The sequence below is a fragment of the Eucyclogobius newberryi genome, unplaced genomic scaffold (genome assembly GCF_026437365.1).
Source record: "Eucyclogobius newberryi isolate DKJ021-1_F unplaced genomic scaffold, fEucNew1.0.hap1 SCAF_12, whole genome shotgun sequence".
NCBI lineage: Eukaryota > Metazoa > Chordata > Actinopteri > Gobiiformes > Gobiidae > Eucyclogobius > Eucyclogobius newberryi.
Window position 1 is genome coordinate 31,699,221 of NW_027315746.1, and position 13,342 is coordinate 31,712,562.

A 13,342-nucleotide genomic window follows, 5' to 3' on the forward strand; every position below is an offset into this window, starting at 1 on the left:
TTTAACGTTTGTTTGATCAAATTTACTCTTCGAATTTAAACTTTAAAAACTATAATTCTAAACGTTTTACTGATGAATACTCGCTCAAAGTAAATACAAATGACATAGTTAGACTTTATTAAACATTAGAATACCAGACATAGCTGAATGAAGTCGGACATAAGATTTAAAACGGCTTAGGTGAAAATGAGCTAAAACAATCACATTTGTTTCTTTGTCTAAGAATAAACTGTGAAATGGTCAAACTTTAATAGAGCGTCAATTTAATCAAATTGCGGATACTTTGAACAGAACACATTAAACACGTTTAAAGAGTTAAACAAGTATGAAGAATGTGCCAAATCAGATCAAGGTCCAAACAGTAAGGTTGATCTTCTGCTGAGGTGGTGATGGAAGAGGAGGGTTGATTTTCTGTTGAGGTGGTGATGGAAGAGGAGGATTGATCTTCTGCTGAGGTGGTGATGGAAGAGGAGGGTTGATCTTCTGCTGAGGTGGTGATGGAAGAGGTGGATTGATCTTCTGCTGAGGTGGTGATGGAAGAGGAGGTTTGATCTTCTGCTGAGGTGGTGATGGAAGAGGAGGGTTGATCTTCTGCTGAGGTGGTGATGGGAGTGGAGGGTTGTTCTTCTGCTGAGGTGGTGATGGGAGTGGAGGGTTAATCTTCTGCTGAGGTGGTGATGGAAGATGAGGGTTGATCTTCTGCTGAGGTGGTGATGGAAGAGGAGGGTTGATCTTCTCCTGAGGTGGTGATGGAATATGAGGGTTGATCTTCTGCTGAGGTGGTGATGGAAGAGGAGGGTTGATCTTCTCCTGAGGTGGTGATGGAATATGAGGGTTGATCTTCTGCTGAGGTGGTGATGGAAGAGGAGGGTTGATCTGCTGAGGTGGTGATGGAAGAGGAGGGTTGATCTGCTGAGGTGGTGATGGAAGAGGAGGGTTGATCTTCTGCTGAGGTGGTGATGGAAGAGGAGGATTGATCTTCTGCTGAGGTGGTGATGGAAGAGGAGGGTTGATCTTCTGCTGAGGTGGTGATGGGAGTGGAGGGTTGATCTGCTGAGGTGGTGATGGAAGAGGAGGGTTGATCTTCTGCTGAGGTGGTGATGGAAGAGGAGGATTGATCTTCTGCTGAGGTGGTGATGGAAGAGGAGGGTTGATCTTCTGCTGAGGTGGTGATGGGAGTGGAGGGTTGATCTTCTGCTGAGGTGGTGATGGAAGATGAGGGTTGATCTTCTGCTGAGGTGGTGATGGAAGAGGAGGGTTGATCTTCTCCTGAGGTGGTGATGGAATATGAGAGTTGATCTTCTGCTGAGGTGGTGATGGAAGAGGAGGGTTGATCTGCTGAGGTGGTGATGGAAGAGGAGGGTTGATCTTCTGCTGAGGTGGTGATGGAAGAGGAGGGTTGATCTTCTGCTGAGGTGGTGATGGGAGTGGAGGGTTGATCTTCTGCTGAGGTGGTGATGGGAGTGGAGGGTTAATCTTCTGCTGAGGTGGTGATGGAAGATGAGGGTTGATCTTCTGCTGAGGTGGTGATGGAAGAGGAGGGTTGATCTTCTCCTGAGGTGGTGATGGAATATGAGAGTTGATCTTCTGCTGAGGTGGTGATGGAAGAGGAGGGTTGATCTGCTGAGGTGGTGATGGAAGAGGAGGGTTGATCTTCTGCTGAGGTGGTGATGGAAGAGGAGGATTGATCTTCTGCTGAGGTGGTGATGGAAGAGGAGGGTTGATCTTCTGCTGAGGTGGTGATGGAAGAGGAGGATTGATCTTCTGCTGAGGTGGTGATGGAAGAGGAGGGTTGATCTTCTGCTGAGGTGGTGATGGGAGTGGAGGGTTGATCTTCTGCTGAGGTGGTAATGGAAGATGAGGGTTGATCTTCTGCTGAGGTGGTGATGGAAGAGGAGGGTTGATCTTCTCCTGAGGTGGTGATGGAAGAGGAGGATTGATCTTCTGCTGAGGTGGTGATGGAAGAGGAGGGTTGATCTGCTGAGGTGGTGATGGAAGAGGAGGGTTGATCTTCTGCTGAGGTGGTGATGGAAGAGGAGGATTGATCTTCTGCTGAGGTGGTGATGGAAGAGGAGGATTGATCTTCTGCTGAGGTGGTGATGGAAGAGGAGGGTTGATCTTCTGCTGAGGTGGTGATGGGAGTGGAGGGTTGATCTTCTGCTGAGGTGGTGATGGGAGTGGAGGGTTAATCTTCTGCTGAGGTGGTGATGGAAGATGAGGGTTGATCTTCTGCTGAGGTGGTGATGGAAGAGGAGTGTTGATCTTCTGCTGAGGTGGTGAGGAAGATGATAGTTTTGTGTGTGGGTGCTTTTTTAAGGGCTGATCGTTTTGTCTTTGTGGTAGAAAAATGCATTTGGAGAAAGCGACCTTAGAAGTTACAATGTCCCATATAAATCTTTGGATGCAAAAGGATACGATGAAATAATAACACGGCTTTATGTACAGATTGGACAGTGTTGTTGTTGTTGTTGTTGGAAGGTGGATGCTCATATGTTGAAACAAAATATAAATAAACTGTGCCTAGTAGTGGAGCGTCTCGCCTTAATTTGTGATACAGCCCATATTGGAAGTACATTTTCCCCTCTGAAATATCCCTAAACCCATCCACTCGACCCTTCTTACTGTAAAAAAAAATGCATTCAGGTTTGCTCTGACACAAATAGTTGAACCACCTGTCAGTTGTATGTGGCCCGTAGCATGTGGCTTGTGTCTGTGCCGGATGTGTTGCAGTGATGTGTGGTCTCAACGCAGGCCAATTGGCTGATTTTATGTGTGTGCATGTGCTTTCCCCCGTAGACCCTGGCTGCTCTAACACGAAACTCGATTAACCTGATTCCAAACCATCTCGCTCAAGCTTTGCATGTCCAGTGCGGTCCTGAGGCGATTAACAAGTGCATAGCGAGCGCCATCGACTTGACGAGTGGAGATAAGTTGAGACGAGAGCATATGAAGCCTTTGTCACTGATGTTTAGAGTCTCCAGCCTGGAACAGAAGGTAGAGGGCTTAAGAGTGTCCCCCGATGAGCTCACGAGGGTCTAAGCACAGAGGCTGAGCTAACGTTGTCAACATGTTAAAATGAATTATCAGAAGCCATTTCAACCATTTGATTTGATTTCACTTACAACATTTCTGGTGCAGGCAGAGGTTTGTGGAAAGACAAGCCCGCTCACTGTAGTGATGCTTTATATAGTATATATATATATATATATATATATATATATATATATATATATAGTATAGTATAATACATTTTACACTATAGAGTTTAGTTGCTCTCAAAATGTTATTGTTACTACAACATTTTTTGAAGTTCCATTTAAAAATGTGATTGAAGGTTTGTAGTGTTTTGTTTTTAAACACAAATTGTATGCATAACTCAAAATAGTATTCCATACCACCTTGATAAAAATCAACATATTTTTATTAACTAAACTGGTAGAAGGTAACAAAAGAACAAATCTGCTGTTGATGAGTTGACTGATAAATTCATTATAGTCAGTATGATAGGCACAAACAAAATGTAACTTTCAATATGTTTTTCCTACACCAGCACATGAAATATTTCAAATGGTTGCAAATGGAAAAAAACAAACCTTTTGTCTAATCCTCTATAAAAAAGGTAAAGTTGAGATGAATTTGTGCCTCTGTGCTGCAGTCGCTTGTGACCACCTCGTCCTCTCTGCGCTGGCTTACATTCACTGAAGGACATTCAAAGTGAAAGATACACTGTCACTTTTCTGGTGGAGGCTCGGCCACTTACGCCTGTCCTGTCATCTCCATGGAGACAAGCAGGTGACGCCAAGCCAAGTTACAAGTCTGCTCTATGGAGAGGCAATCCCATTCACAGTAAAGCACTCATTGGATGGGATTAGTTTTACCTATCGACGTCTCTAAAATTGAAAATAACCCACAGCAATGTGTTTTTTGTGACCTTTCACACGGAATTGTCAATGTCAGAAATACTTTTTTAAGGACTTGGACTGATAAACACTTTCAAATATAATAAGAACCTCATTAATGTCATTGTATTTCTTCTATTTTAGGTTTATTTTAACAGTAGGGTGTAACAATTCAGGAATCTCACAATTCAGTCTTATTCACAAATCAGAATCACAATACTTAAAATAATGAAATTGTTCATGTAAATAGTGCAACTTTGGTGGCAAAAAACATCTCAATAATTAATTTGGTCTTTTAATAATGGTTATTGTAAATAATATTATTATGTAAATTGTACAACTGCAGCATTTAGTTTATGGCATTTGTTTTATTTCAAGGCTTAATATAGTAGGCTCTCTATTTCTGCTTGATGCATGTGTTTTTCTAACTCACGTACAAGTGTGAGACGTTCTTTCCCACGTTGTTGCCATCATGATCATCTCTGCCCATTGCTCAGACTTGATCTCTTGGGCCATGCTAATTGGAGTTGCGTCAAATCTAATGTTCCATTACATTCAAATGAATGGTGAAGCCAACCCTTTTTTTAAGTACATGATGTGTTTATTTCACAATATTTATTTATAGTAATTTATCACAGTTAGCCTTAAACTCAGGTCACAGTTTACATGGAAATTATTATCTACAACAAACATCAAAAAGTTTTACACACTCTTTTCAAGGCTTTGACCTAAATGTGCTTGGTACCAGCCCAAACCCTCTGGATTATTCATAAATGTATGTTTTTTTGCAGGGTAATGCTAATGGCTATAGGAAAAATACAGGGGGCTGGCTATAAAGTTTGGGTTGGGAGTTGTTACAGACATTTTCACAGACCTGGACAATTTGCAAGCCAAGAAACGTTCCATAGGTAAAACTCATCCCGTCCGAATAAGGCTTAAGAATTTGTTTTATGGTATTTTTAAGCATACAAAAACATAATTACCTGTCAACAGAATAGCTACACAGTGCTCATATAGCATATTCTGTTCTTTGAGTGCCTGAAAGGTTGTTTTCAAAGAGCCGTCCGCTTTGGTGAATGTAAAGCACTGCTGCTGATGTTGTGGCTCTGAATATGCTGCCCTTTGACCTTCTGGTTGATGGTTTGCCCCCTCTCCTCTGTGCCCTGTAGCTGGCTGTGTTCTTTGTGGGCTTCTCTCCTCATTTACCTGCTTTAAGATGCTGTCTGCAGGATTCTCTCAGTCCTTTCTGAATCAAACATTGGCTAAATGGCTAATTTCCCAGGTGCTGTAGTAGATAACGGAAAGGGCCTCAGGGGCAGGGCTTAATTCCTCTCTTTTTCTCTTTCTCTCTTTCTCTCGATTATTGGGGGTAAAGCATATCTGCCAGAGACTGACTCTAAACAAGAGACGATATAAATTAACGACCAAAGCTGTGGGCATCGTTTAGCCACATTTCAACTGGCCCTTATCCCTATCCCACTTTAGAGTGCTTTGGAACAGTTATTTCATGGCAGAGAGTGTGTCTTTGCTCAGATCTAGCTCTGGGTCCAGAGCATGGATGTATTATATTATCTGGATAGGGTACGCCCCCTCTGCCTCTGGCTCCAAATTGAGTAGTGGCCACTTCGCAGAATGCAGCCTTTGGTCGGACCATTTCAGGAGTTCGGCCTCTAAAATTACCAAACATGCTAAATTGTTTTTAGTCTAAAAATAAAATAGAAGGAATTTCACTCTTCAACTGTTTCTAAAATACTTAAAAAATACATTTTTAACCTTCCGGTGAACGGTGTACGCGCACCGAGCGCGCACGTCACTCTCATGAACGAGCCTCGGGAGAACACGTGACGGAAACTAAACACAAACAGAAGAAAGTGACGAGACCACGATACACGTAAGTTGTGTTTGTATGTCATTCCTCACGTTTCACACATCGTTCCATGTGAAGTGTAAAACAACGATTACACAGTTAACTCGAGTTAACACAAGTTAACACGAGTTAACACGAGCTAACGTAAGCTAAAGTTTAGCTACACAAAGATGCAACAACACGTCGTGATGGCTCGTGCTTCTGCAAATAAATAACTAATTATTTCTCTTACTAAATGTTCTAAGAGACAAGAGGTTATGCACAGATCAAGGAAAACTAGAGAAAGAAGGGAAATAAAGTGATGTTTGTATTATGTGCTATAAAAAACAACCAATAATTCACATATAACCTGCTATAATGGGTCATATCTTACATATAAAAATGTAAAGGTGTTTAAAAGTGACAGTGCTGTACTTACAGGGGCTGAGACCACATTTGAGGTTTTATTACATATTTCATAATGACGTGTGCTGTGTTTAAACAAAGCACACGCTTGTTTTCTATAGGAATGTCATGGATTTACTTCCATGGAATATGTAGAGATTTAGCAAACATGCGAGTTATGTTCTAACTTCTAAGGTTTAAACTTATGCATAAATAAATGACTTTTGGTTCTAGATTTAAAAATTAATGTGAAAAGAGGAACTTTTGTGTTACAGAGCGAAATGTAAATCTGTCAATAACATATTCCAGCTTTTCTCTGTTAAATGTGCAGAATATATCAATGTTCTAATGAGTATCTTTCTCATCTTCAGAGTGCTGACCAGTGAGTTTACTCTGTCTGTGCTGTCCAGAGCTCTACAGGTCACTACAGGTCACTACAGGTCACTACAGGTCACTGCAGGTCACTGCAGGTCACTGCAGACCTAATCACTGCAGACACAGAGTCATCTCAAGTAAACTCCTGACGACTCCAAAGCAAAAGGTATTTTAATAATAACTTGTGCCTCGACTAAAAGTAAATAGTGTAGAATCAGTACTTTGAATTTATAAAATGTCTGTTTTGTTATGACCAAAAAAACTAAATGATAATTGTTCTTCAAAAGAGCCACTGCTGTGTCACATGTGTCTGTAAAACAGCTTCAGGACAAACATATGAAGTGTATGTTATATGACTTTTATAAATCTAAACATATGAAGTGTATGTTCTATGACTTGTATAATCTAAAGCTGTGACATGTTCTGTTTGTCTCAGTCATACGATGGAGCTGAACGGTGCAGTTACTGAAGTACAGAAGACTGCGTAGCCATGGAAACAAAGTCTTGTTAAATACTGAGATATTCAGTATTTAACGCAATAATGTCACATTCATGTGCATATAACTGATGTAAAAAGAGTGTTTATTTTACCATTATTATTAGTATTATTTTGTCTTACGCTGTTTTTATTTTATCTTTATTTTCCCCCTCCATTCCTTATTAAGGTATGAGAGGTTCTGTCTAGAGGAGTTTTTGTTTATAAGAGTTCTTCTATTAAGATCGATCTATTAAGAGTGTTTTTTAAACTTCCTATAAGTTTTCTGTCCTTTTCCTCTGGATCTACTGTGTTGCAACAACGACATTTCCTCATGTATGGACAATAAAAGAATATCTTATTTTATTCAGTTTGTTCTATTTGACTTATACATGTTGTTTTATCATTGTTAATATTTTTATGTTGCACTGAATCACCAAAACAAGTTCCACTGTTTGTGAATTATTTTCTTTGACAATGGCAATACATTTTCTGATTCTATTAATGATGATAATAATAATGAACAGTACAGACTCAAACTCCTTAATAAGGGACTCCCACATTGTAGCTTTAAAACTCATTGTAGCTTTAAAACTCAACTAAAACTGGCTAAAATCAATTTATCATTTAAGATATTCCTTTATTGTCCCACATGGGGAAAAATATAATCAGATTTGCATTTATTGAACACGTTCATTCATGTTCATTATTCGTATTAAATACATTAATAAACAAATGTGTTTTGTATTTATTAAAGATTGACATGATACAAAAACGACACAAAAGGAAACTGAATATAATTAAATACTGCTTAACTCAATTATGTAACAGAATCGATGATTATATTTTATATTTCTTCTCATCTGATTAAAAAAAATGCATATTGGCCAAATTATATTATGTAAATAAATAACTGAAAAGTTAATAACAAAATAAATACCCAAACCAAAAACTACAGAAAATGATGAGGACGTTATTAAACCTCTAAATGTAATTCATTGTCATTAAACCAGACTTTTTATCTTAACACTTATTTATAGTTCTCTTAAATATCAGAGCTTTACATCATGATACATGTATATTTATAGATGGATATAACAATTCATCATTATACGTTACATAAACAAACTATTTCAAGCCGAATTATTCCAAAAGTCCGTGTTGACTCTTCTCAGTCTTTCACGCTGCTGTGACGTGCGCGCTCCCGACGCCAAAGCCTCACGGCGATGACGTCACAAAAGTGGGAGGAGATATACCACTGTTTAGGAAGTAATGCGGAACTAAAAAACTTTTTTGGAACCATGCGCCAATGAGCTGCTCCATAGGTTTCAATGGCGGCCATCTTGGCTTCCGGGGGCTTGGTCCAGAGGCACTACTCACCTACCTGAGCAACTGACGTCACCCAAACATTAAAAAAAAAAAAATCTTAGTAGATTAAACCTAAAATGACCCGAATTATACTATTTAGAGGCCAAGATCAGCATTTCACAAAAAGGCATATAGTAATTCCAAGTTTATGTGGCTGTGAGATGCAAAAACTAGAGTAAACAGGAAATTACTTCCAGTTAATCCTCAGCTTTTACATATCTGTGCCTCTATCCCATGTTTTAACCTCTCTTCATATAATGCATTGGGTTTGGATAATGTTAAATGCATTATGCACTGAAAATACAGTATAATATTTTGGGTCTTGGCGCGAGATGCATGCTTTGATAAAGAGGAAACAGCTGATGCTAAGCATTTGGGCTCAACATATAAGTTATACTGCAGTTTATCACAAGTTCAAATCAGCGTTTGGTGAGAAATTGTCATTTTCTCTGTCGATCTGCTTTTTGCCATCTTGTTGGCAAGTTGTAAGTCTGTGTTCTGTCTTGTCTAATCTTTTTGCTCAAAAGCATTCCGGGAGCCAAAAGCAACCCAGACCCCCGTAGAGTTGCAAACATTAGCTTCACTGCTAAATGCGTTCTCCGCTTTCAAAGAGATGCTGGGGGAGGGACCGTCATGGGAGGACATATATGGACACAAATCGAAAACAAAACGAAAATATCACCTTTGGAGTAGCATTAGTTAACCTGAACTACATGTGTAACATTTTCAATTTTTCATCACCACAGACACATTGCTATATGGGAAATTCCCTTTTAGACAAAAAAACTGTCAAAATCTGTCTTAGCCAAAGGGCCTTGGGAACCTAACACCTGACACTTAGCCCACTGTAGGACAGCAGCAGGCCCCAGCAGCCAATCAGAAGTGGTATTGGGGAAAGTGGGTAGGGCCACTACGAAGCGGCAAGTCCACAAGCTTCTATCAGACCGAGACGCAAATGACATCAAATAGGAACAAAATAACTGGATACAGAAGTAAGCGAAAAGTTGTCAGACCCCAGCACAAATACAGGACTGCACAGGTGGATTTACAACCCCTGACTGGCCATGTCTACAAAGATGTTCAAGTCCTTCTCCAAACTCCATTCTTCAAGTTGTTTACCCTGCCAGCCGGGTCAGAGACTATACACCTTACTCCAGAAGTTGTCAAAAGCTCCATCCAACGTAATCCTCCTTCCAGTTGTATTAGTTAACATAGGGCTGCCGACCCCGAGAGAAAATAAGTTCTACACACGAAAAACTCGTTTTCAGGCCGCCCAAGGAATCGGTGCATTATATGATATTTTACACAAATCAAACTACTTTAGAGCATATTTTAGCAGCCAGACTATTCTCTCATTCCACCGGAAGCGCCAATAAGTGAAGAGCCAAGTGGCAAACAGAGGCAAAAGTGGGCGGGCAGAATAAGGTGAATAGAGAGTAAACCTGGATTTTTTTTAGTGCTGTGAATGAGACTTATGCAGTAAGCCCATGCCTCGTAACGCACTTAGTCATTAGTGTTAGTCTGTTTTTTTAGGTGTTGAAATTTGGGTTAAAAAATGTAGATTTAAACTTTCATACTATCTAGGCCTATTGAATGCAATGGCAAATGTCTGTGGACTCGTTCAGAATCTTCAGTATTCAGTATTAAAAATAGTATAAAAGCCTGAACAATATTTAATCAAAGTATTTTAATGGACAATAAATAAATAAAAATACTGTAGATATAAGCAGTCCTTAAAAAGCTAGACCGAACATTTCAAAGTATTTTATTTGTTGTTTGTTTGTTTTATTGTGGTCAGTTTAAGACACACCGGTGCATTGAAAATCCTGTGAAATCTGTGAAGTGGGAAGGATTATTAATATAAATTGCTCAGTAAAAAAACATTTAGACAGATTTGTGAGCAATTTTATACGGGTATTTTATGGATTTATAGAATAACTTTCTTATCTTTGAGTTCAGCTCATGATGGGCTCAAGAGTTGCAGACATGTTGGCGCACTAGGCCCTCTCACCTGGAGCTGCGCGGTTCGTGCATGTGAGGCCTTTTTGCTGCACAGCGTTCATACTTTGCTCCTCACTGGTTGCCTCAGGAACAAATGCAGAAGGACGGCAGAGACTCTTCTTTAACCTTTATTATCCAAACCCCTGCTCTTCGCTTTCTTTGCTGCTTTCGTAGTTGGCCCCTTGCATGTGTCGTGTGCTTCCTGTGGTGCATTCATGTGTATACCTTAGATTCTACAGCGGATTCATATCTACATGAGTTAAAATGAATTAAGGTTATAATCTTCAATTGATTATTCAGTTATTGCTTTAAAGTAGAGAACAAATTTAACTACATAGATTTATTTGGTAATGCTTTAAAAAAAAGGTTCCTTTCTAAACTTTTAATAGTGAATAAATAATATGCATTAGTTATTTTTTTAAGTACTTATAAGGCAATAACAAGCATTTACCAGTTATTGAAAACAAATTAATGCTCTTAAAACCGTGTAAATGGTTTATTAACACATGGATGTTCATGTTAATGGTTATTAACATTTATGAGGTAATATAGGCCATCTACAAATGTAAATTAAATGCCTTATAAGCGTGTATAAACTAATAACTAGTGCTTATTAATACCTTATAAATAGTTTATCAAGGAACCTTATGATGAAGCGTCACCATTTTATTTATTTTTTCAGTTTAGCATGTAGCATGACTCACTTTGTACTGGCCAGTCACTGTAAAACGTTTTGCATGACCTGGGTCTGGAATAATGAGCTCTAAGGAACAAGTTAAGTTCACAATGTTTATGATCATCTCTCATTCTAAAGGTTTAAGTGTGTTTTCATCAAGTTCAACGACTTGATTATTATTATTATTCTTTTAAACATTGTCCAGATGATGCTTTGATAATAATAATTCGAACTTTTTAAGTGAGAAAACGTTTAAAAACGTTTTTTAGTATTTTTTTCTAAATAAACACATTAAAACTACATTTATTCAGACTTCGAGTCATTTTAGCTCATGTGAATATGTTGTTCTTTGGAGAAGGACAATGTGGTTCCATCTCTCACTAATCCGGTCCTCTCTCCTCTGTCCCCTGCCCTCTCTCCTTTGTCCTCTGTCCCCTGCCCTCTGTTATCTCTCTTCTGTCCCTGCAGTATTCTCAAATGAGGGACGAGGTCTTCAAGTCCAACCTGGTGTGCGCTTTCATCGTGCTTATCTTCATCACGTCCATCCAGAGCCTGCTTCCCTCTGCCAGGTAATGTTCAAATGTGGTAATAATGACTAACAACCTCATCCTTCACGCTGAATGACACAACTGCCCAAGGAGACAACCACAATCGGAATTTAGCATTATTGGATCCCTCAACATTTTTGTTACAGGGTGACTAAGGATGTCAAGATCGGTTAATAATGGGACACTTCAAACATAGTGACTGTGATTAAGATAAGCCTTTATTTGTCCCACAATGGGGAAATTCCAGTGTTGCGACACAAAGTAGGTACAGAAATAAACAACAAAGAATAGATAACTTATAGAAAACTTAAAAAAAAACACTCAACTTAATAGAAAAGCTCTCATGAAAACAACATTATGTTCTCAATCAAAAGTAAAAAATAAATAAATAATAATAATAACAATAGTAACACTCTTATTTAGAGCTGTTATATGGACAGAGAATATTGCACCAATATGATTGACATTTTCACTCTCATTTCAACCTGGAGATAATATATATATATAATATATATATATATATATATATATATATATATATATATATATATATATATATATATATATATATATATATATATATATATATATATATATATACTGTCCAGGATGTACCCAGCCTAAGGCCCAAAGTCACTGGGATAGGCTCCAGTCACCCGCGACCGATAAAGCGGTAGAAATGAATGAATATATATATATATATATATATATATATATATATACATACATATATTATTTATTTATTAATTTACAGAAAAGGCATTTACAGAAAAGGTTTATATATAAGCCAACAGGCCTCATATAGCTCACAGTGAATGATGACGATGATGACAATGTCATACCACAACTGACACAATGTGTTATCATACATTGTGTCAGTTGTGGTATGACATCGTCATCATCGTAGCGTAATATGCGTTGCCAATGCATCCTCGCACGGGCTGCACCAATATATGTAGGGTAACATACTAGTACAAGTACTGCAAGGTAATGAATGTCCTCCCACTTGTGAAGGAGGGGGGGCATTCAAGGTTGATATTGATTAAAGAATTGTTCAAGAATTCAAACATGACACGCTGCATAAGTGTGGGTAAGTTTGATATCATATTTTGAGAGTAGATTGGGGCACCAGCCGTATAATCAGCATTTTTAACAATTCTATAATCAGATATCTAAATTAATTAATTCATTAAAAATTAATTTGCTCGATGATCTGAAGGTCTGTGAGAACGTAACCGTGACATTTACCCCTTTTCGGGAAATGGATGAACACTTTACCAAATGTGGGTTATGAAGATTTAATGACCAAATAATTAAACTGATAAATATGAATATGGAATATGCAAATGAGTCAATAACAGATGGAAAACACTAGACATGATTGTTCTAGATTTATCTAGTTGTGTGTTGGAGCTAATTCTAAGATGATATTATCATCCAGCCTGTGAAGTGTATTCATACGAATGGAACCAGAAGCTGTGAGGAGTTGGGCCTGTGTAGTCCAAGAGCCTGTGTGTCCGTGTCGCCTCCAGGCTTCACTCAGGGGTCACGCTGCCACAGTCCACACGCTGGCCAGAGCAGGGCTGCTCTGGAGCTTGGCTCTGACGGTGTCAGGCCAAAGAAGGACTGGATCAGGTTCTGTGACCTGCGTTCTCCTTGGTTCTGAGGCGTTCCCCAGATAAAAAGGCCGTAGTGCTGCTCCACCAATGAGGCTGGTCTGCAAAGGCTGTTGTGGACTTGAAAAGTTGC

General features: G+C 38.9%; 1 protein-coding gene across 2 annotated transcripts in view; it reads left to right on the forward strand.

Annotated features, from left to right (window-relative positions):
• The window catches only part of adcy8 (adenylate cyclase 8 (brain)), a 169,956-nt gene that overhangs the window by 119,909 nt on the left and 36,705 nt on the right, over positions 1-13,342 (forward strand). Inside the window, exons 9-10 of one of the 2 annotated variants that reach the window (XM_072441912.1) lie at positions 2,797-2,994; positions 11,514-11,614. In XM_072441912.1, coding sequence (XP_072298013.1) covers positions 2,797-2,994; positions 11,514-11,614 — 299 coding nt within the window. The remainder of the gene's footprint in view (positions 1-2,796; positions 2,995-11,513; positions 11,615-13,342) is intronic. The other variant, XM_072441913.1, reaches the window with a different exon arrangement.